Raw genomic sequence first — 25,089 nt, forward strand, 5'->3', positions numbered from 1 at the left:
TAAAGCATCAGTAACAGTACACTTTTCATTTCAGCAAAACATCTGAAAAGTTATTATGATCAGTGTCATGAGAACGAAACAGTAGAACATATCCTCTTAACATGCAAAAAATGTAAAGAAGACAGACAATTTTGGTAGCATTTGAATGAAGACTTGGGGAGATATAGATGGTAATAATTTTGCATATTTTGAAAAATATAAAGTCATGGACGTCTAAATGGCAGTGAGACAATTTTTGAAACAGGTCAATGTATGTGCTGGAAAGAATTCAGCTCTGTAGGATGTGTTGGTGATTTTGTTTTTTGGAATTTTTGAAGTTTGGAATGTGAACTGTCTAGGAATTTTAATTTGTTGCAATAAGCCAGGCTCACTTTAAACAGTCATTACTAAATTTGATGCATTGATAGTTCTTGTCACCACTGTCTGAAGATGATGCATACCAAATTTCATGTGAATTGGATGAACGGCCTCCAACATTTTACTTTCATTTCCAATTTTTGAAAATGGCGGGAAAGTTTGGCATTTTTAGAGAGGAAAATGGAGCAAAGATGCAGATGACTTGAAAGATCAAAATGACGAAAATTAATTTTGATTCTAGGCCAAGCTGTCAAAATAATTGCAAAAACATATACTTGATTATTGAAATGCCACCTTGAGGTCAATGATTGTCATTTTTGGTGCCTGAGTAGTGGGTGGTATTTGCAACCCACCTGCAGATTTTGGTGAATTTAGCTTTTACGGTTCTACTGCACAAACACTTTGGCAGGAAACAATAATAATAAGAAGAAGAATAACCAAAGACAGAATAATAATAATAATGAGAGCAAAAAACATTTAATTACAGACAATAGGGAGTAGAAACCAGTGTAAAAAGTATTTTAATGTGCGGAATAGTATAGAGAACAAAAAATGGCTGTTTGGTTTTCAGGGAACAAGACATTAGTCGTCTTTAAAGGAACTGGACATTCTGGGAGATGAAATACAGAAGGAGGCAGTGATGATGCCATCTTCCTCAAAGAAGAAGAAGAGGAATACTGTGAAATGTGTGTGCCACCATCTCCTGTATCAGAGTGTTTACCGTCGTGACTTTATGTAGTGTTGCCATTCTTGAGGATACCCAAATAAAGCCCTTCCTACCACCCATTGTTTGTCCCCTTTCTCCAGCTATGCCCAAACTCTTTGTATCTTCCCTGGTGATGCTCTCCCAGAGCTTCACTGCAGCCTCCTTCAGCTCTTGCTTGTTGTGGGGTCTCTCTGCTTTTAGTCTTCACCAAGTGGAATGCTGCTCAGTCGGACTGAGATCAGGTAATTGACTCAGCCTGTCCAGCTCTTTGAAACGCTCTATGTTTGCATTTTGCTGTACGTTTAGGATTGCTGTCCTGCTGAAAATGAAATGTCGTCCAATAAGTTTTGATGCATTTGACTGAATCTGAGCTCACAGAATGCTCCTGTATATGTCTGCATTCACCCTGTTGCTTCCAACAGGTAATTTGCCATCTTCTAGTTTTCCTATACTCACCCACTTTCTTAGGATGTACTCTACTGATTTTTTTTTTTTTGAGCCTCATTATTATTTTCTTCTCTTCTTTACCTGCATGGTCACCTCTTTATTCCTCCACTATATCCCATCCAACTCTATAATTTACACTCTCAATGGGCTTTAAGATTCTATAGTATCCCAACATTGATTGTCTTTATCCCATATTCCCAACCAGGTTTTCATTATTCCTTGATTTTCCTAAATTCAAAAACAATTTCTGAAATATCAGTCACTTTTTTTTGATGCTCTTTTTGTCAATTTAACAGCCACCCAATGCCATTCTATTCCCACATGTGCTGGTATACAACAGAAATGTGTATCTAATTCCAGCTGCTGCAGGTTAAATAAGATTGTATAAATTTCCATCAAAAGATTGTAGTTTGATTTGATTTGAAACCTGGATTGTAAGAGCTCAGTCTGAACAATCTGCTTTGACTGGTTTAACCTCCTCTACCTGTGAAGACTATAATTATAATAGCTCCTCTTAATATGTTCTTGACCTAAGTAACCAATATTATCTATTTTCCTCTCTGACCACCCTCTTCTCTTTGTAATGAGTATGGAATTACACTGAGTTCTGTGAATATCAATGGGCAAATATTACTAATAACTGCTGGACTAGACTGTATGTCCCCTAATGTGTACTGTTCTACTTTACTTAGTTGTATTCCATCCAGATACTTTCCACAATTTTTGTATACTCCCAACAGTTCTGAGTTGAAGCCCATTTTCCATTACGTCCTCAATGTAATCTTATCCAGTATGTTAATGATAGTTTGGTTCTCCACAGAGTAATGTCAGTTGACTGTCCTCAGTTAATAAGGTGTTAATGGATATCAAATGTTTTGGCTGCACCTATTCTGAATCACATTACTGTGTTTTGATTCCTGTTGAGTTTTAATGGTCTATAAATAATGTAAAATGGCTACCTTTGAAAGCCGCAGTTTTAGTCTTAAATGGCACAGAAAAATATATTGTGAACCTAAAGCACGGGTCAGCAGCAATATTTTTCATATTCGAGCAGGGTTTTCTGTTTCGATTTTTGTTTGTTTGCTTTGTTTTATTATTGCAAACTTTTAAGTTTTGTAGAAGGTTTAGATTTGTGGAAATTATGCTTTTATTCTGAAAGTTTGTTGTCGGAAGTCTTATTGTTTTTGCTGCTGGGGTCACACTGATGTGCACAGAGAGACTTTGTTGTTAAAACTGATTGTCCAACAGCGAAATGATGCTCAACACCGCAGAAACGGACATATAGGGAAGTTTCGATAGATAATATTGCTAATTAGCGTTAGATTAGAGTTGAGGGGGACAGAAATATGCAGCTTTGACAGTTCTTCCCATCTTGAAGCTGATTGGCTAAGTTGAACGTCGGCTCAGCGTCTGTCAAGTAAATCTTTGTTTTATAGTTGTTTAAAGTTCTTGTGTTTATCAGTGAATATATAAAATGAACTATAATATCCTTGCACCCAGTGTGTTGAGGTTTATGTATAACCAACTGTGCTAGTGGAAAAAAAGAAAAAGTCAACACTAGCTAACGCCAGCGAGCTAGCGCTAGTGAGTTTGTTAGCTTGCTGGCGTTAGCTAACAGCCCGTGATAAATATAGCCTTAAATCAAGGGTTTGGCACAAGAATCTCGCATTCAGTACATTTTCTGCAATGTGTGAAACGAGTTTTCTTCATCTGCCCGTTTGGCACCCTCGGCTTGTGTTGGTTATCGATAGTGTTTACTTGTGCGTGGTGTGCATTGTTGGGTAATGTTAGCAAATAAAGCCATTCCATTGTCCACTGTTTTTTCATCAACCTCTTAAGAGCTAACCAACTAAAAATTTAATGATGAGTGTGATGACCGGATATGCTGTAGAGTTTTCTGCCTTGTTGTAACGTTTTAGTCATTTGGCTTTGACAATAAGGTGCAAGCTAATTTTAAACCAGAGGCACTGCAGTTAGCAAGTTGTGCATTTGCAACATACCTCTCCTTTGACACTCCTGTCATTTTACATTATTGTTATTAGTAGTAGTATTATATCCATAACAAGTCCATAATATTCTCTGATGTGAATTGAGTATTCTTAATCCAGATCATCATTTGATAATTTGGTGAATACCGCCTCCCACCTTGGTTGCTTACTTGTTTTGTGTGTGTTGCAGGAATAACTATTGAAGACAGAGTGCCTTCTTATTTCTCTCTGAGCCTCCCTGACGGTGCAGCTGTATAATTATAGGTGCAGCTCCGATATGACTAAGAGAAGCCCATCTTTCCAGCTTGTCAAAAGGTAAATTTGGGTTTTTATCATACCATCCTTTTCTTTGTGAGTGGTCTGCAAGAGAAGATCAAATATTTGAACAAAAGGAGTAAATTCTGTCAACAAGAGAAGTAATTTGAATTTCTCTGGGCTGTTGCTCTGTCCTCAGCTTAGCAGCGTTTCACATCAGGGTTAAACTTGTGGTGTTTAGAACACAATCATGTGGTGTCTGAAACTCCACTGCTGTGTCCTTAGAACCTGCGGTTTTAAACCGCATGTATTGTTTAGGGGCTGGATATACTCCAAAATTTACCTGGACAGCAGATGTGCACATGGCTTGTTTATACTGCAGTGGGTATCTGCATTGGTGGACGTGTTTTCACGTTTGTCAGTGAGTACGAGCCACACGTAAAGTTCAGGCTGTTATAAATATGAGCAGCTTGCGGACAGTCAGAACTTTTTGCGAATATGGGAAACTTTTGCTTCAATAACGTCTTCTTTCAGACTAGTGGAAAGAAAACGTCCAAAATATGCATTTATGTTTATTTTACTAAACTTCCTCTAATTGCGTCTATAGATTTCTCCTAAATTCCCCAAAAGATGGCATTCTAATGCAACTTGCACTACAACAATCATATCTGCACCATGTCATCACAGGTATCTTTGTAAGGCTCCCTCTCTCCAGCAGAATGTTATCACAGTAATTTCCTTTGTATTGTCCAGAATATCGTTAGATATGTAAATAATAAATAATAATAATAAATAATAATAATAAATAAAAATGTAATTTTAAAATACATATCTTTTAAAAGCCGTTTTTTCAAAATGAGTTTCTTCTCATACTCTGAGCCAGAAATCTCCACTTCAGTAGCACTGACATTATTAACTATCGAGCCTTGTTTCTATCTACATTCTGAAGGTTTTTAATGAGGTATCTCTTCGTATATCGTTCAAAGTCTGATTGAAATAACAATTTACTCGTAGAAACATGGCGAAAATTGATTTTTTTTTTTTTTTTGGTAGTTGACAGTATTTTCTGATTTATGGAGTGATAAATAGATATTCAGTCCCCTCTGTAAAAAACGTTTGACTCTTATATGTCGACAAAATGAAAAAAGAATTTTGAACTTACCTTTATCCAGTGTTGAGATTTCTGTTCTGGAAATGTATGCAAATTAGAGCATATTGAATTAGATCATATCTCATTTGCATATTTAAACATAGAATTTCAGAACACTTGTAATACAAAAAATATCTTTCTTAATGTAAGTTATCAACTGGGAAAGTTTCGTGGTAAAATCTATTAGTTAAAAGTTTTACCCTTTTCACCTTTAGTGTCTTGCCTAAAACTTGTTGCACACCTCTTCAGCTGAACTTTAAGATCATAGTGTTAATTATAGTGACAGATTTTTGCAGCTCAGGTAATTTTATTAATGTATTAATCTGTCACCATGCATGATCTCATGAAGACAACACTTGCTTAGGTTTCAAACTAATGTAATTGTGTAATTACATTTATAAGGCATCACATCTGCATCATTTCATTTTTGACTCCAGAAAGAGGCTTGCTGATTGTCTAAGAACAACAGCTCAATTCATACTAACCTTGTATGAACTAATGTAGGCAGGTGCCACACAAACTGGGCAGTCAACAAAGAATACGAGCCACAGGGGAAAAAATCATACATGTACTGGAAGACCAATTCCCACTGCAGTTGTAATGTCAGGCAATATTTGGAGAAAATATTGATACTGTATTATAGGGCAAGTGTTCTATTATATGCTATACATATGTAGTTAAATTGTGACTGATATTTTTGTGATAGTCAAAAGTGCAACTACACGAAATGATAAAACAAATTGCGTATTGTTCTGTGTTTCTTTTTTTTTTCTAGCAGTTAGTAATATTGTTGGTTGCACTGGAAAATCATAAAACTTAAAAGCTGAAGCCATTTTCCTCAGTTACCATTTTCTGTGAATAATGAATGTAATACCTTAGATGAGTACCAAAAGCTTATAATGAACGTCATCATACACCCAGTTTAGCTGCTGTCTATCTGCCGTTCAGCTGAACCTGTACTTGTTTTGTCACAGCAGTCAGGTTCAACCTAACCATACTTAACGCCCTGAACGTTCAGATTTTTGCTGAACATAGCTGAGCTAGTCAAATGGTAAGCAACAAATCAGTTTGAAAATAGTTACTCATTATGTATTGCTCGTTGTGTATTGTCTATTTTCATTGCTCATCGCATTTTATGTATGTCTTTTCTGTTTTATCAGTTATTCACAGTGTAAATTGGCTGAGCCCGTGTATTGGTCAATATTAGCTTACCATGGACATATCAGTATCAGTGTACGTCAGTCCACTCTGATTGTACTGTGGTCTTACAGAGTGGGGTTTCTTCCCTCACAAATTATCTTTGGCCACGCACAGACATTGGCTTGCGGAGAACACTTTAACCAGACAACAGTCAAGTTTAATTTTAGCCTGTTATGAATTTACTCACAGAATTAACATTAATTAGTAACAGCTGATATGACCTGCTGTTGGCAAAGTTTGTCATCTAACTGGTGAAAACGACAGCAACAGCTAAAAATGAGCAGCTGTTACCTGAATGGTTTGCACACTGCTCCTTACTAATGATAATTAGTGCCAGAGCTTAGTGAAATTATGTATTTTGACAACCACATTGTCTGAACTCAGTCACACCATGGTGCACCTAAATATTTTTTCACATTCACAAGCTCTAATTTTCACTCTCACATGCAGTGAAATGCTTGCACTTTAGTGGACGGCTGTGGTAAAGAAGAGCACTGCAACGCCAGCCGGCTGAGCTGGACAAAACACAGTGGGGTATAGTAAAGACAGGATCGGATTTAGATCAGGTTTATTTTAACCAATCCCGATCCATTAAAATAAGCCTGGATCGGTCCTGATACCAATCCTTAGGATGAGCTCGGGCCATCTCTAGTCACAATTTTCTAAAGAAACAAATTTAAGAGATCCATATTAAAACTCGTTGTATTTGTTATGTATTCATGTTTAAAAGGAGTACTGGCAGGAAGGTCATTATTTTTTTAATTGGTTGTTGTAGCCCCTAGTTCGTGTAAAAAGATATTTTTTCATATTTTGAGCTAAATGCCTGACAAAGGTCTGTGACCGCAACACTAATTTTTTGTACACTTAATGCTGATTGTGCAGCAGTTCACCACGTACTTTTGCAGGGCTTCATTCTCCTAAGCACCCGTCTACCAGTTGTGCATTAGACAATTTTCAATGTTCTTGGCAGGTAAATCAGAAACTTCAAACACACTGTACATACCCAACCAGTTCACCAAGACATACAGAATGTATTCATCAATTTTTCCTGACAGCGGTTAGGTACAGATGAACATTCCCGTTCCGAAATGTGACAGGATGCTGAACCATCACTGCAGAAGGAACCCTGAGCTTCATGAGGAGCTGCAGATCCAGGCTGCAGTGGCAGCTGGGGATGTCTGCACTGTCAGGAGAATGCTGGAGCAAGGATACTCACCCAAAATCCGTGATGCCAACGGCTGGACGCTGCTCCACTTCTCTGCTGCCAAAGGAAAAGAGAGATGTGTTCGAGTCTTTCTGGAGCATGGAGGTCAGAGGCTTTGTCTTTTTGGTTGTGCTGCTGAAATTGAGTTCATTTTGTGGTTACCATTATGCCTTGACAGGTTTTTCTGTGTAAACACTAGAGGGCATTATTTTACTGGATAAGACAGCCTTTTATTCACATTTGTATTAGTTGAAACCAATTTAAGTTAAAATAAAAAAGGTATATACAACATGTAACACATAGGGTCTTTATCTAACGATATAGGCCCATTATATTTTATGCAGACAAATATCCCTTAAAACTCTTACAAATTTCTTACATTTACAGAAAATGTGATAAGAATAATCTTTTTAAATTACTACTCAATGACCTCTCATTGACAACTCAAGACAGTTGTATGTTTACAGTATTGGTCAGGTGAGGGTTAACAATAACATTTGTTGACAATATAACACTATGGCTATTAAATTTGGGGTTAATTTCCTTGAACAACGGGCTTTGGTTGACATAGGGGGTCCATGTTTGTCAGTTTTTTGTGTTATTAATTGCAGAATTGGATCTGTTACAGCTACTACAGCTTTCACAATCATCCAGTGTAATGTTAAGTACACAGACAAAAAATTCTCAGATGTTACACAAAAATTGCTGATTTTAAATCAATTATCTCTCAAATCCTGAACTGTGTTATAACTCCTTGACAAGGTCCTCTCCAAAAAAGCCTCACCTTGTATTAGGATTCCTTTGTTGTGTTTTTTCCTCCAGTGTGTTGATACTATTTTCTGGATGTTGGATTGCAATGAGCCATAACCTGCACTGGTTGGCATTAGTTGGTAAACAGCGAAAATCAGCTAGTTCTAATGTGTAGTGACCATAGCATTTTTCACATCCAGGAACCAATCGCTTCATGGTTTCAGCTTTTTCTGACAAGTACACACTGAAGGTGACGAAGCTGTGCATCCCACCTAACTAGGATGTTTTGATTAGAGCGGACTGTCCAAACAGAACTTATAGTATGCAGGGCGTCTATCTGCTAACTGATCCAGCACAAAACTACACGGAAGGAATGTATATTTCCGCCTTGGTAATTAGTTCCAGTTTAAAAGATTGTTTTAGAAGCATTTTTATGACTATTGTGAATTATGAATTTGGACTTGTGTTTTGTAAGGCAAAACACGTAATTTTAAGGTTGGTGTATCACCTGAACATTTAATTTTGAAAGTATTGCAAAAGCTAAAATATGGCTGCATGGTTTGAGAAATGACTGGCACTAACAGAATGTGTGAGTGAAAGGTAATTATTTAGCTTAAACATGCAACATTCCTGGTACGGTACTTTTTAAAGTAACCTATGGGTCCTCTAAAATTACTGAATTGAATGCCTCAATCTTTAATTTTATAAGCTTTGTGAGCTTAGAGAAACTGTACTTTGACCCTTTCCACCCAAGCGGTCCCAGGATTGGTCCGTGTCTTTTATCGATATTGGGACCCATTGCCGCCATTTTGAGGTTGCTGAGCATGTTCTGCCATTTTTTTAAAGGTTGGAAGTTGGTGCTTCAGAATATGTAAACAAAATGTGTAGTGTAAAGTATGCCTGAGTAGTAACGGTTTGAATTTAAGTGTCCTAAAATACCAACTTTCTAAATGTAAGGAGCAGTCACATTTGAAACATCATTGTAGGATTTTTCCCTCATGCCACAACAACATGTTTGGTAACATATGAAACTAGGCTGTCATGCCTTTCTAGCCGTGCCAAACAAATCACAATATGAGCAACACAATTGCGAAAACCCAAACGAAAATCAGAAATCAAGCATCATGTTTTAAGGCTAAGCAGACAAAATTCTACATTTTAGTTGTACTTTTAATTAAAAATGGATATTTATACGTTCAAAATGATTAAAATCAGTGCCTTATCTTCCTCTATAATATTCCAGCCAGTAGGTACACTTTCATGAATCCATTTCTGACAGGAGACTGATTTGTGAGTTGAGGGTGAAAACCTTAATGAGGAACTCAAGAGTATTATACCCTCTGCTGGTTATACTAGTGTACACAGCCAAATTAACTTCAAACCTCATGATAGCTCACAGTGAGACGTTTACAAATAGTGTTCACATTACCCTGTAGCTCCAATCGTTGTTGATTTCCCGCGCTGGGTTATGCAGAAGTCTGTGCACCTTGTTGTCAAGCCTCCAGGAACAGAGTTTGGCTGTGAAGCGATTTGGCACAGTGGCCAAGTTGCCGGTTTCTATGGCTGTTGTAGGCTGTATTAGGAAGAGATTTAACAGTTACTTTATCTGGCAGAAAAGCTCTTAGGCCCGCTTGGTTCTCCAAATGGCTAAAATGGAGAAGCAGCGTAGTACTACTCTGACTAAAATGGATGTAGCATTGTTGTACTTAAAATTTTTTTGTTTTGTTTTGGGTTTTTTTTGCATCAAATTTGGTAGAGTTGCAGTTTAAAATTTTTAGAATGGGCTCAGTAGCATCAGTGTTAGCTGACTCATAAGGTTGTTATTCACTCTCTAATTTAGTAGTTTGTTTATGTGAAAGTAAATATTTAAATTTTTGTTTGAGTTTTTCACATCTCACTCTGTCCTGGTGATAGGAACAGGGAGACTTGTTGTATTTAAAAATACTCCCAGGTGTCCCTTATTCATAGAGCCAAAGGTTGTTTGTTTTGGCCTTACAGTTGTGGTGCTATTACTAATTAAATCTGGAGTTTTTTGGGCTAAAATTCATGGTTCAATGTAATTATCATTATTCAACATAAGATTGTATAACGAAATGGTGATAATGCTGAATTATTTGATTTTTTTTTTTTTTGGCCACTTGGTGGCAGCACAAAAAGGGGAAATCTCAACACAGACATATTATCACCTAATAAAATTCTTATGGTTAGGAAATCTTTGGCCACTTTTCTGGAACTCTCTCCTGCTGTAATTTTGAGCATAGATGAACTGTTCTTCTTTTAAACTAGATTTCCCTCAAAAGAAAAATGATAAGAAATATCCAGGAAAAAGACTATTGTCAACAAAGACTAACAACTATGTTGTTCTATCTGAAGTCATGCCCATTTGAAGTTGATGTGATCAAAGGAGGTTTAAAGGATTTACATTGTAGGAAATGTGTTGCCTAGTAATAAAGTCTGGGTGGTGTGTGAAGTCCAATGCACTGTATTTTTCTGAATCTGGTAAGTGTAATAGTTTAGCTAGTGTAAAACAGCTAGAGGGCACCTTTTTTAAGGACACAGGGTGTGAACTGGTAAAGAGGTTCTTTGTTGCTGATTAGAGTTTAGGTTGACTGTAGAGTCCCTGCTTATCACACATCATGTTACCCAGAGCCTCAAAGTACAACTCCTGCAGCATTTTGGTATTTAACTTTCTTCTCATTTCCACTCTTTCCACTCTCCTCTGTACAGCTGACCCCACGGTGAAGGACTTTATTGGTGGTTTCACAGCACTTCACTATGCTGCTATGCATGGTAGAGCACGCATCGCCCGACTGATGCTGGAATCTGAGTTTCGCAGTGACATTATAAATGCAAAAAGCAACGATGGCTGGACACCGCTGCACGTGGCCGCCCACTACGGTCGAGACTCGTTTGTACGCCTCCTCCTCGAGTTCAGGGCCGAGGTGGACCCACTGAGTGACAAAGGTACCACACCACTACAGTTGGCCATCATCCGTGAGCGCTCCAGCTGTGTACGGATCCTCCTGGACCATAGTGCCAACATTGACATTCAAAATGGCTTCCTGCTGCGGTATGCCGTCATCAAAGGTAATCATTCATACTGCCGCATGTTCCTGCAGAGGGGAGCAGACACTAATCTTGGGCGTCTTGAAGACGGCCAGACCCCCCTGCACCTGTCAGCCCTCAGGGATGATGTGCTGTGCGCCCAGATGCTCTACACGTATGGAGCTAATACCAACACCAGGAACTACGAGGGCCAGACACCTGTAGCTGTATCGGTTAGCATGTCTGGGATCAGCCGGCCCTGTCTGGACTTCTTGCAGGAGGTCACCAGTAAGTGTACTTGTCACACATGCATGTCCCAATGACGGTAATAATAATGATGATAATAAAAAAATAATAATACTTTATTATCACAATTATTATTTTATTGTTGTTATTATTATTATTCATGCACTTTCAGAGTTTTAAAATTATATGATATCTGATAGTTTAAAAATAAATATAATTCAACAGATAGACTGATGAAGCTATAACAAAGATAAACAAAAGGTTATGCAGAAGGTGATTATTGGCTGTTTTGCATGTATTTATTTGAGTTGCAAGATTTGGCTAAATCTGGGTCATTATGATGATTTTTTTTTCTCCCGGAAATACTACGTTTTTATTATCAAGACATTATAACTTGCAATATGAGTACAACTAGGAACTAAAGCGCTACATTTGTATACAGCGAACTGTTCTTTGTCGTGTTCAACCGCCTTCTTCACTGCATGAAAATAACTTTGTGAATAGGGTTATTGTAGTCATGTCTCTCCCAAAAAATCCTTTTGGGATTTTAAACCATAAATTATTCCATTGTTACTCATTCTTTCCTCTTCCTCCCCGGAGGTGTTGGAAGGAGCTGCTTTATTTCTCTTTCAGTCTAAACCAGACACCTTAGCTTGCATCTGACATGTAATATTTCAAAACTGCAGGCGATTCTTTCCATCAGAGAAAACTGTATTCGTAGCTCATTGAGGTATTTGTATCAATACATTTTTATTTGCTGATTCAAATAATAGCCTTGGGTTCTGGATAAGAATAAATTCTACAGATTGATTTATTTCCTAATGTGGGAAGAATCCTACTTATTGAAAATTAAGATTTCTTCTGAGAGAGATATTTGCATATTAGGTGTGATATTTAATTTGGAAGTGAATCCTGTATTTGTACTAGTGGATACTAGCCAGTGTTGCATGCCTGTTTGCAGATGCAGCAAAGCGCAGTCAAAAGTTAATGTCCATATCTTTGAAAAGAAATCTGGAGAAGCGGGTGGGGTTTAGAAAAGGACTCCCAAGTTTAGTACAAAAAAGTGATAGATCTTTTTATTGTAAGTTGAGAGGAGGCAAAAGTTGAGAAATGTATAGAGTGAAAGAGGGCTGCTTGCCAACACGAGGTTATAATGACCAGTGTTCAGTCAGAGAACAATCCCAGGTCAGAGGAACAGGAGAGCACATTACCTGAAGCATTATGATGTAGAAGGAACAATGGCTGCATTCCTCCACTGCCCCCTGAACTTTGATATCAAAGGTATCAAAGAGCTGTGCACTGATTCAGACAAGCCCTTTCAGAGACTCCAAACCATCAGCCAGATCACATATCTGCTGGGTTATTGATTACACCTCTACCTCCTGGATTAACTCATATGCCATGAAAGGCTCATCCCACACAGAATGACAGGCAGCCTCAGTTCTTTTCAACTGCTGCACACATCAGCGTTGCTCCTCGTGGGTTTTTCTCCTGTCAGGTACTTCAACATGTACGACTGTCCTTATACAAAGGTTCAAACTTCAAGGAAATCCAAAAGCTTAGACATACCCTACCCCAAGTGTCATGTATGATATCTCATATTTGACTTCTTAAGTCTGAACCTCAAAATCCATTAATAATTAATAATGGCATATTTCCCCATGCTGTAGAATTTTTTAATGATGATTCTGGCAGCCCACTCTTGGCACTTTGGAGGGAAAAGAAGTAAATGCAACCCCTGCAGCAAACAGACATTTAAAATTTGCCTTTCTTCAAATGTAAGTGTGCTGTTACTTTTTATTTCATGAACTGAAAAAATAGAAAAAAATTAATGGTAACTGGCATCTGCAAAAGTCTGGGCGTTCTACTAAGCCATTACTTAGTAATCCCGTCTTTGGCAGATATCACAGCTTGCAAATGCTTTTTTGTAGCCAGCTAAGAGTCTTTCTGTTCTTGATTTAGGAATTTGCACCCACTCTTCATGTAGATTACTTAAAGTTCTGACTTATTTTGGGACTGTCCTGCATGCACAGCATGCTTAAGATCTACACAGATATTCTCAATGATGTTCAAGTCCAGAGACTGAGTGCCATTCCAAAAGCTTCAGCTTGTGTTTCTTGAAGTAGTTCATAAGTTCATGAAATAAAAACTAACAGTGCATTTACATTTTTTGTCTGTTTGCTGCAGGGGTTGTAATTACTTCTTTTCACTTAAAAAAAAAAAAAAAAAAAAAAAAAATACAGTACAGACTCTATTTCGACAATTACATATGTTTTGTTCTTCAGGCTTTGTGCTTCAGCACTTAAAGCAGTGACTTGGCACTTTAATGTCATATCCCTTATTTTATTTCAAATTGAATGTGCTGAAGCAGAGTCTGAAGAACAACAAATGTATAACTGTCCAAGTACTTAAGGTCCAGACTGTATGTAGTTTGCAGGGGTGCCCAAACTTTTATTCATACAACTGTAAGTTTGCATAATTCTTATTCTCCGGCTGTTAAGTACTGAACAAAGACACTTTTTGTTATTTTTTTAATTTCATTAGAAAGGTCATGTTTGATAACTTGTAGCCCTTTTTCCACTGTACAAACTTCAATCTGTTCAGTCTGTACCACACATAACTTGGAGCTCCTCATAACCTGAATTTTTAAGATCCATGTGGGGCTTTTGTACAAGGTTCTTTTTTGAGTTTTTCCTGTTTTACAACACAGGACATTTTGGATATACTTCATTTAAGAGGTTACAGTGGGGCTAACCTCATCATTTTTCGGTTGGCAATGTTACCTGAGGAAATGTTGGCATTGATTTTCCTTGATGTTTACATGAATTTGTAATACAACTTTGTACGCCAACCAAATATCTATAATCTGGTTTCATCTTTAAAATTTTTTACCTGCACTGTTTGGCAGTGTTGTTGTATTTTTTGTAGTCCATCCTTGTTGTGATGTGACATCCCATTTCTGTGAGCAATCAAGAGTGACAGCACTGCCAACAACCCCTGAAACTACCTGGAACTTAAATTGAGTATCACCTTCTGAGCAAGGCCAAATTTATGGAAACAAATCAGAATCCTGCAGGGGAAAAGAGATAATTGTAACTATTCTAGGATTTGGATTTTGTGGTCAATTAAGTGCTTGGAGTTTGTTTTTTCCAGCCATAAAGCAATAAACACAATTATCAAAATATACACTATACTTTCTGTCAATTTGCTATCCATCTCAATGGGTCAGTTTGATCAAATCATAAAAATGCTTATTTTCCCACTTAGCTGCACTGCCATTGATTCATGCAGGTAGAGGTTTTGCTATATCCACAGCTGACACTTGGGCTGCCAATAGTACAGTGAATGGAATGGTACAGGCCTGGATTGGATTTTATTTTAAGCATTATGGAGTCAATGGAAAGGGTAACATATCCTGGAATTTTGTTGTGATTTATTCATCTGTCTCAGCTTATGTGTGTTTCCTGTGGTGGAAGGAGAGCAGTGTCTGTGGCAGAGTCACTTTACTCACATCACACTGATAACACCCACCGACATCACTTCCTGGAATCAAGGGGATTCTTCCAAACTGTTTGCATACACCAGATAACAGAGTGGATACTGAGTGATTTGGGGAACTGATTAATGCCTTTGGCAGGGTGCTGTTAAACCATACAAATGAAAGAGGAACTTTTAAACTTCACCATGGAGAGGTATTGGGATGGCGGTCAGTGACATTGGCGTTTTTCTATTGGTAGCAAAAAAAAAAAAAGTCAGTATTTTTCAGACATTTTTTCAATCCTACACATGGGACTTTGATATTTTTGATCCTCCATATACAACATTGAAATTAGCTGAACACCTTTCAATGTAACACTAGACAGTACAAAAAGGATTGTAGAACTGAATCAACACAAGCTGTCAATGAAAACAAAACATTTCAAACAAGCATTTTTTTTTTTTTTTGCAGGGCTTTTGTATTGCTTTACATCATGCACATATTTCTGTTTTCTGGATTCAGTGTATAGTATATTGCACGCATCCCTGCACTCCTACGATAGCCCTGATACATTACTGAAAATAATGTTCTGGTTCATCCACATCCACAGTTCTTTATATTTTTAAGTTAAACTTAGCCTACCTTTTTGGCTGGACCGCAGCAGCATCTTTGTTGTTAGATTTACATACTTTTCACACCCCTTTAAGTGACTTTTGCTTACAGAAGCACCTAGCACACATCTGGCGACTCTCTGAGTGATCATTTTACAAGTAAATATAGCCAAAATCACAGCACAGCCTTTCTCTTTAACTTATGTTTGTGGTGATTTTGTCGGACAACGTCGCAGTTATAAAATCAGGATTTTAGCAGTGCAGAGCAGCAGCTTGAAAATGGCTTGGAAGTAACTGCTGGTTAACATGTCGTCTTAATGGGCCAGAAAATCATGTAAATCAGAACCGTTTTATTGGCAATGCGGCTGTAGTAAATTACTGTATATGTGAGCACAGACAGTAGGAGAGAAGCAAAGAGATAAAGGGTGGTCCAGCTATATAAAAGGTTTTGACCTAGTAGTTTAAGTTTAAGTTTCAAGATTGAAACAAGATGGCGCTGCAGTGGATAGCTTATTTCTTAGCACAGTTTTTGTTTTTTTTGTTCCACCTTTTCACACCAACATTCACTGGAGAAGAACTGTTGAACATCTGACAGTCCACACAATTTTTCACCTATATTCACGAAAGTGGAACGTTTTGTGGAACATTTGGTCAGAGAAGCATCAGCTCTCTATGAGGGGGAAGAGACGAAGGTGGGGAAGCGTGCTGGTGTGCTCATGAAATTAAGACAGCAGAGATTTCAAACACTGCTCCCATCCATTCACCTGGCGAATCTCTAGTTCTTTAGCCGACAAAATGGATTAACTGCTTCTCGTCGACAGCACAAAGTCAGACTTTTCAAACTCCGCTGCTCTGTGCTTACCTGAAACCTGACTCGATGAGTCCATCCCAGACAGCTCATTACAGCTGCGTGGTTATTATCTCAACTGAGCATACGGCATAAGGGAGCAATTGGGAAAACGAAAAAGGGTGGAATCTGCTTTTACATAAACGAAGGTTGGTGTACAGATGTCACGGTGTTACAAGAAAAAAAGCAGTCCAAACATAGAAACTCTCACCATAAACTGCAAACGTTTTTATTTTCCGTGGGAGACTTTTATTCTGGTCTGCATTTACATCACACATCAGGTCCGTGTTAGTGAGGCGTTACAACACCTGGCTGACCACATAACCAGTACAGAACATAAACATTCAGAGTCCCTCCTGATTATTTTAGGGGACTTTAATAGAGTAAACCTGAGCCAGGATCTGCCAAAATATAGACAACATATTAAATGTCCCACTGGGGATTTAAAAAAACACTGGACCACTGCTGTATTGCACCATTTTTAGGGACGCCTAATGCTCTGTTTCTCATGCAACTTTGGGTTTCTCTGATCACTGTTTGGTTCATCATCTCCCGATTTAAAAGCAAAAAATAAAATCTGCAAAGCCTGTGGTCAAGACTGTGAGAAGATGGACAAATGAGGCAAAGCTGGAACTACAGGCCTGGATTGAGAGCACTGGTTGGAGAAGAAATCCTCCTTTCCAAACATACCCAGCTCAATGTGCCCACCTCCACTTGTCAGGGGATCGCTAAATTCCTGACTAGTGATGTACGCGATTAGTCAACTAAAGGATTAATTGTTGCTACCCTCACTAGTCAGCGCCAGAAATACTAGTTGATCAAACTAATTTTTAATATTTTGTATATGTGTAATGCCGGTTAACCCTCCCGCTTTCCTCGGGTCATTGTGATCCGCAACATAAGTCTCCTCGACTTCCCACCCAAAGCAGGGAAGCGTGTGCTGCAGGTGTAAGAAATATATCTGCAAGGGCTGTACATGTGCATACTGCCCTACATGTGGTAATCGGGACTTTAGTGAAGGCAGCACAGTTTCAACAGGAGGACACGGTGTGTGTATAGAATATGAGGACAATGGGAAGGTTAACGGTTGCGTCTAAGATGTTACACAGCCGCCTGCCACTAAACAGAGCTGAAGCCCGCCCCCCTCTCCCCGCGCTAATTCCTGGATGTTGTAAACAAACACGGTGGAAAGTGTGACAGATGACATTTTGTAACACCAGCCCGGTTTGGCAGTATTTTAACCTAGAAAATGAAAATAAGGTTGAATGTAGGCTGTGGCAGAATAAACTGGTTAATGACCACTCAACTGGTGCAATCCATAACCTCATTTGGCACAGGCACTTGAATGTTAACCTGTAAGGAAAGAAGGCTGCTGGTGCTAGCACTGCTAACTTTAGCCACACTCGGTAACCAATATGACATTGTTTACCTCCTGTGATCCCGCTGTGTCAGAAAAGGTAGCACAGCTCATCAAGGCAAATTTGACTGTTTTCTGAGTGTTTTCTTACTTACAGACTAGTTGACTAGTCTACATTTTTAAATTTCCTTTTAATCAACAGGGAAATTAGTCGTTAGGAACATGCCTATTCATGATAGATGGGAAGCAACAGGTGAGTCTGAGGAAAATTACATCAAGTATCTGGACATTCAGCAGTGGCGCCCCCCAAGTGTCTGTGTTCTCCCAACTGCTCTTCTTGCTCTCCACCAACGACTGCACCTCAGGAGACCCGTCTGTTAAACTCCTGACATTGGCAAATTACACAACACTCATCAGCCTCAACCGAGACAGTGATGAGTCTACATACAGATGGGAGGTCGAACAGCTGGCCCTCTGGTGCGGTCACAAAAACCTGGAGCTGAACATGCTCAAAAGTGTGCAGTTCACAGTGAACGTAAGGAGGAACCCCTCACCACTGCCCCCCCCCTCACCATACTTGACAGCACTGTGATGGCTGTGGAAGGCTTCAGGTTTCTGGGATCAGCAATCTCCCATGACCTAACACGGGTATCCAACATCATCTCAGTCATCAAAAAGACCCAGCAGAGGATGTACTTCCTGCTAGCTCAGGAAGTTCAACCTTCCTCAGGAGCTGCTGATCCAGTGCAATCATTAAGTCTGTTCTCTTCACATCCATTACTGTCTGGTTTAGTTCACCCATTAAACAAGACAAGAATAGACAAGGGACAGTCAGGACTGCAGAAAAGATCACTGGTGTCGACCTGCCCACCATGTACAGGACCTGTACACCTCCACAATCAGGAACCGGGCAGGAAACATCACTGCAGACCCCTCACACCCTGGACACAATTCCTGTTTCAATTCCTGCCTCTCATCGGCACTACAGAACACTGTACACCAGAAACAAGCAGTTCTTCCCACATGCCATCACTCTGATGAACCATTAATCATGTAATAACAGGAACAACAGGATCCCTGTGCAATAACCCTGTAATACTAAAACATCCACTTACCTACAAGTTATACTTACAGTTAGCTACGTAAGTATTTGGACAGTGAGTGAGACAGTTTTTATAATTTTGCCTCTGTACACCACCACAATGGATTCGAAACAAAGCCATCAAGATGTGATTGAAGTGTAAACTTTCAGCTTTAATTCAAGGGGTTTGTCAAAAATACAGTATTAACCCTTTAGAAATGCCAGCCATTGTTATACATAGTCCCTCATTTTCAGAGGCTCAAAAGTAATTGGACAATTGACAATTGATCAGTTTCATGGCCAGGTGTGGCCTGTTCCCTTGTTATTTCATGACAAATTGAGCAGATAAAAGGTCTGGGGTTTGATTCCAAGTGTTCATGTTGCATTTCGTAGCTGTTCATGGGATCTCTCAATATGCAGTCGAAAGAGGTGTTGATGCAAATGAAGAAGGCCATCATTAGGCTGAAAAAACAAAAATCTATCAGACAGATAGCAGAAACTTTATGAGTAGCCAAATCAACAATTTGGTACATTCTTAAAAAGAAGAAATGCACTGGAAAGCTCAACAACACTAAAAGGCCTGGAAGACCACAAAAGACAACCAAAGTGGATGATTACAGAATTCATTTCCTTGGGGAAGAAAAACCCTTCACAACATCTGGACAGGTCAAGGACACTCTCGAGGAGGTAGGCGAATCAATGTGAAAGTCTACAATCAAGAGACGCTAGATAAAGAGGGTTTACCTCAAGGTGCAAACTACTGGTAATGCTGAAGAACAGAAAGGCCAGATTAGACTTTGCCAGAAAACATCTAAAAAAGCCTGCCCTGTTGTGGAACAGGATTCTTTGGACAGATGAAACCAGGATTAACTTGTACCAGAATGATGGGAGGAGAAGAGTATGGAGAAGGAAAGAGAGGCTCATGATCCAAAGCATACAACATCATCTGTCAAACATGATGGAGGCAGTCTTGTAGCATGGGCATGTACAGTATGGCTGCCAATGGAACTGGGTCACTGGTCTTTATTGATGATGTGACTGATGATAGAAGCAGCAGGATGAATTCTAAAGTGTGTAGGTCTATAATATCTGCTCAGAAGACAAAAAAGAGGGCAGAAAGACCCAAAAACAAGCAGCAACTGAAGGGGGCTGCAGTAAAGGTCTGGCAAAGCATTTCAACAGAAATTCAACAGCATTTGGTGAGGTCTATGGGTTCCTGACTTTAGGCAGTCATTGACTGCAAAGGGTTTTCATCCAAGTATTAAAAATAATTCTTATCTTTACAATTATGTTAGTTTGTCCAATTACTTTTGAGCCTCTCAAAATGCGGGACAATGTATAAAATGGTTGTAATTCCTAAACGGTTAATGCAAGATTTTTGTTAAACCCCTTGAATTAAAACTGAAATCTACACTTCAGTCACATCTTGATGGCTTTGTTTCAAATCCATTGTGGTGGTGTACAGAGGCAAAATTACAAAAATTGTGTCACTGTCCAAATACTTATGCACCTAACTATATAGTAGTTTTAAACTCACATTGTGCAATAGTGTGTATTTCATCCATCACTTGTTAAATATAAATACAAACAGGCTGTATATACAGTACATAGACATGTATACATACACACACTGTACATAAACACAGTGTATGTATATAAAGTAACTTATTACATTACTCACTTATTAGTATCTCAGCAATACTCTCGCCTTCCACACCTTGCACCACCTGTTTCCTACAGGTGGACTTGCATATAGACATTGTACATTGCTACCATTGTTGCTTTTCTTTTCCCCATACTGGATTGTGCATAATAGTCATATGTTTATATTTATTTTGGTTTTTTTTATTTTTTGTTTTTGCTGTATGTCCATGTGACTCAAATTCCTTCTATGCAAAAACATCCTGTACTTGGCCAATACAGCTAGATCTGACTGTGATTCTGATTAAAAATTTAATAGTGCTGGCCTGCCTGTTCTGATTTGTCCCCAATGTTTTTTTGGTGCTTCTTGGGGGATTGTTGATGATTTTTTTTTTCCTTCCCTGAATCAGTAATGTTAGCTAACATCACTAGGTATAGAATGTTACTGAAATAAAATTGGAATACTAATTATTGCAAGAGGTGAAGCAGCTGAATCACCTTGTGAAGAAAAGATAAGTTCATTTGACCATTGACTATGTGAATGAAGGACTTCTTTCACATTATCATTTTGTTTTTATCAATTGATTTAAGAAGTATTATACATTTTGTCATAGTTTTTGTCTTCAGGGGTTATTTTTTTATTTAGTTTTCAATATGAAAAAAAAGGTCCTCAACCTCAAATTTTTTTTTTTTTAACCACAGTTCCATGGACAATTGATAAGATTGTTTTCCATTTAATTGCTAGAACTGTCTTATTGACTGTTTAACAAATACATGTAAACTTAAATTGTGTGTAGCAAACTTAATTAAGTTTCACTGCGCTCAGTGTGTCGCAGTGCTCTCCAGTGGACAAACAGTTACGCAGTTATGCAGTTAGCAAACATTGGCTAAGGTGTAATTCCACTGTGTAATAACAGTTTCTTTTCCTCTTTCAGGACAACCTCGGACTCTACAAGACTTGTGTCGAATAAAAATCCGCCACTGCATCGGCCTTCAAAGTTTGAAATTCTTGGAGGATCTACCAATTGCAAAGGTTATGAAAGACTATTTAAAACATAAGTTTGACAATGTGTGAAGGCAACATCAATAAAAGAGGAAAGGATGACTAAAAACTCTCTCCCATTTATGAAGACTATGCAATCACTAAGTCCACAGGTCTGTTCCATATACACTGAGGGATAGTTAGTCCAATTTGTTTGTCCAGCTCATCACATTAAAAATGGTTTCCTGCTTCAGTTCTCAATTTCAGCTTTTTTTACAGTCAGAACAGTTACTGAAGAATGGAAACAGAGCCACCTAATGTGAGAAAAGGTTATTGTTTTTGTGGGAAAAAGAAACCTCGTTTTACTGCAGATAGTATTCTATTTATGCTGTTACTGTGCATGATATTATCCTTGCTGGCTCAGATCGTCATAAAGTGTGTACTTGCCATGGAGTGTATTTTAATTAATTTCCTCCCAACTACTTTTACTGAGCTATAGGGAGTTAAACACGACATGCCACATTGATGATTTTTTTTTTGACTCAAAATCACAAAGTTTTGAGCTACTTGGATACTGATAGATACACTCCCTGATTATTTTTTAAATCTGGTTCCAAACCTCCAAATTCATTACCCACATCTCCAATTTGTTCAATGTCTTATTAAGCAAAGTAGCACTCATGCTGTGCCCACTGATGGCTCCTTCCCACGGTTAGAGAAACAGTTGATCTTTCAGAGCTTTCTAGGTGAGATAAGCAAGGTGGACATGATCTTTCTACATAGCTAGCTAGCTACGTAGAAAGACAAAAGCAGTGTTACAATTTTGCTTTGAACAGAAAGCAAGAAGGAAAACAGAATGCTGAGCGACAGATGGCTGGGAGATGTGGACAGTATGATCTATTTGATTTATATCTATCGCATCACAGTCTGAGTCAAGGCTACAGTAGCCACAGCATATAAAATACTATTCCAGTAATATTAAAACAAGCTCACTACAGTCTATAACAAACAGCTGGCCAAAATTTCTGACCTGCCAGAAATTCATCTGACCCTCCAGCAGCCAGAATTGTAATTGTTCAGGCAGCGAATCAGGCATCACCACGCCCCTCAAACTGAATGTCAAAATCCACAGCCAATCTGGCGTAAATTTGGCTCTAAAGTTTAATATTAAAATTAGCAGGAGGGGAAAATTGGGCTTAATCTGTACAGTTTCGTCCCAGCATGAAATCAAAATGTCATGTCAGGCTGAATGAACTGAAACAAAATGTCCTCCCAGCTCACTGCTGATGCTTGAGCTGAATTTTAAAATATCAACAGTAAGCTGAGCAGTAATTTTGAGGTTTAGGTTTTGAGGGTGCTACTGGGTGTTGTAACAAAATCGGGCAGTATATAAATAATACATAAGATTAGATTTACTCTAAAATTGCTTGGCATTGTTTTTTTTCTGATATGCAAGAATTACTTGCACAGACACAAGAATATACCATACAATTGAAATGGTTTTGCAACTTAAATTGCCTAGAAATAATTTGATACTACCAGTTGAAAAGCAAAAGTGTTCTGTAGTGATCAACCCGAAATCAAGTTGCTTTAACAATTTCTACACTATATTTAGTACATTAAAGTTTGGAGTGAGTGGCTGTGATCAAATTCTCTTCTGAAAGCACCACATTGACTCACTAAAGGTGTGGTTTAAATATAGTCTGTTTTGGATAACACTGACACAATCGCTAGAAGCTAAAGTCAATGTAAATATGTTACATGTACAACAGATATTTTTGTAGAATTTATTTAAGCAATGATCTCTGGTATTCTTAATGTATTTAAAGTTTGGATATAATATGATCTGTTTGGTGTGACTCAAATATTTCTTTTTTTCTGTGTGTCTGAGTTCAAATACTCTGTTGTACAGGAATCATTTGAAATCAAGTGTTTTATTTCTATGGCAGAAATGTTGGGTGCTTTCTTAAAATTCATCATCTGCATCTTGCAGGTTACTCTTGCAGGTTGTGGAGATGATACTGTGAATTTTCATTTTGACAATTAAAATAAAATGTAGGATTTGGGGTTCTAAATAATACCCATGCAACAAGATTTTTTTTCTTTGTGTCTGCATGTGTTTAAAATTGCATAGTGAACTTATGTGGCACCTAAAGTTGGTTTTCCTAAAATGTTGTATTCACAAATCCATTCTGTTTTCACCTGCATTAAAATATCAGTGGTCATGTTCATATTTAATTTTGAATTTTTCTGCAGCTTTGTAAAGTACACCTTTTTTGCAAACTGTGCTCTCTGCAGCTAAACTGAGAAAAACACCTTTCTCCTGTTACCAAAAGAAAAGTTTACGTTTAAGTGGATCTACACAGGAAAATGGGAAAATGTAGAATGAGTGTGGAGGTCAGGGGGGTTGCATGGAGAATGGTTTGGTTTTTTTTTGTTTTGTTTTTTTTTAATGAATAACTAAGATCACAACCATAAAGATACACTCCTGTGTCCTATTTCATTGTCTGCATCCATCAAAGTCTACCTTTCTAGACTAAATGCAGTTTGACAGGACATATCCTATTTTAAAGATTGCTCCAAATGCAGCCCTCTTTTCCCTAAACGTGAAGGACACTGCCAGTATGTCCTTTGTGTTTTTAAAGGCCCCTTTACACTGTACCCTGAAAATGACGAAAGTCGACATTTGTGGGAGAAATTTTGCAAAATCTTGGGTCATTAAAGGTGCCCTGTTGAATTTCCAAACAAACAAAACTTATGTTTGCATTTAGTATTACTCACCAAAATGCATTGTGTCTATCCTTCAGGTATAACAAACTACTAGAGGTCAAAAACTCCACAGGATACCTTTAATCAAAAACAATTGTCCTAGATCTGACGTTTAATATTGGCAGATTCAGGACTGAGGACCAAATTCTCATAAGGTAACCGCTGTTTTGACATACCAACCAATGAAAATACAGCATGAAATGACAGAAAACACTGTCCAATATAGCATTGCAAGCGCCAATAAAAATGCACGAAGATACCACATTAGCAAGTACAGTTGCATCAGAAATATTCAACCCCCTCACCTCAAAAGACATAGTAATTTGGATGAAAGATAACGACAACAAATGACAGAAAACCTCATTAACAAAAAATATTTATTGATACATATTTGATTTATTTTGACAACATAAGTTGACTTAACTTTGAAGTTCAAATGAAAATTGTAACTCTTTTAACACGTGCATGTGCAGTATTATTCAACCCCCAGCTTCAGTACTTTGTGGCACATCCTTTAGCTTTTATAACAAACTTTTTCGGTAAGTGCTGACAAGCTTCTTACACCTCTCGATCGGAATCTTTGCCCATTCTTCAAGTGCAAAAGCCTTTAGCTCAGTGATGCTTGATGACTTCCGTGCTGCAACTGCCTTCTTTAAATCCCGCCAAAGGTTTTCAATCTGATATAAATCTGGTGACTGAGAAGGCCTCTCCAGGACGTTCTGGAATCATTTTCTCAACCAACCTTTGGTTGACTTGGAGGTGTGCTTGGGATCATTGTCTTGCTGGAAAGTCCAATGATCACCAAGGTTTAATTTGTCAACAGAAGGCATCATGTTCCTCTTTAAAATGGCCTGGTATTTCTGGGAATCCATGAAGCCAGGTACACGATCAAGATTGCCAGTTCCTGCCGCAGAAAAACAGCCCCAGATCATCAATGACCCACCTCCATGCTTGACCGTGGGGATAGTATTGTTC

The 25,089-nt window shown here is 38.2% G+C and overlaps 1 protein-coding gene across 2 annotated transcripts; it reads left to right on the top strand.

Moving 5' to 3' along the window:
* Positions 1-2,683: 2,683 nt before the first annotated feature.
* asb7 (ankyrin repeat and SOCS box containing 7) lies at positions 2,684-23,583 on the top strand. 2 transcript variants are annotated; one of them, XM_040133584.1, is made up of 5 exons: positions 2,684-2,927; positions 3,689-3,813; positions 7,201-7,412; positions 10,785-11,390; positions 21,299-23,583. In XM_040133584.1, exons 2-5 carry the CDS (start codon positions 3,776-3,778, stop codon positions 21,436-21,438), a joined length of 996 nt encoding a protein of 331 aa, XP_039989518.1. In that variant the 5' UTR covers positions 2,684-2,927; positions 3,689-3,775; the 3' UTR covers positions 21,439-23,583. The 2 variants fall into 2 exon arrangements, with proteins under 2 accessions (XP_039989518.1, XP_039989528.1); XM_040133594.1 differs by lacking the exon at positions 2,684-2,927 and having other exon boundaries at positions 3,700-3,813; positions 7,159-7,412.
* The last annotated feature ends 1,506 nt before the right edge of the window (positions 23,584-25,089 follow it).

This window comes from Xiphias gladius, chromosome 1 (assembly GCF_016859285.1).
Source record: "Xiphias gladius isolate SHS-SW01 ecotype Sanya breed wild chromosome 1, ASM1685928v1, whole genome shotgun sequence".
Lineage (NCBI taxonomy): Eukaryota > Metazoa > Chordata > Actinopteri > Istiophoriformes > Xiphiidae > Xiphias > Xiphias gladius.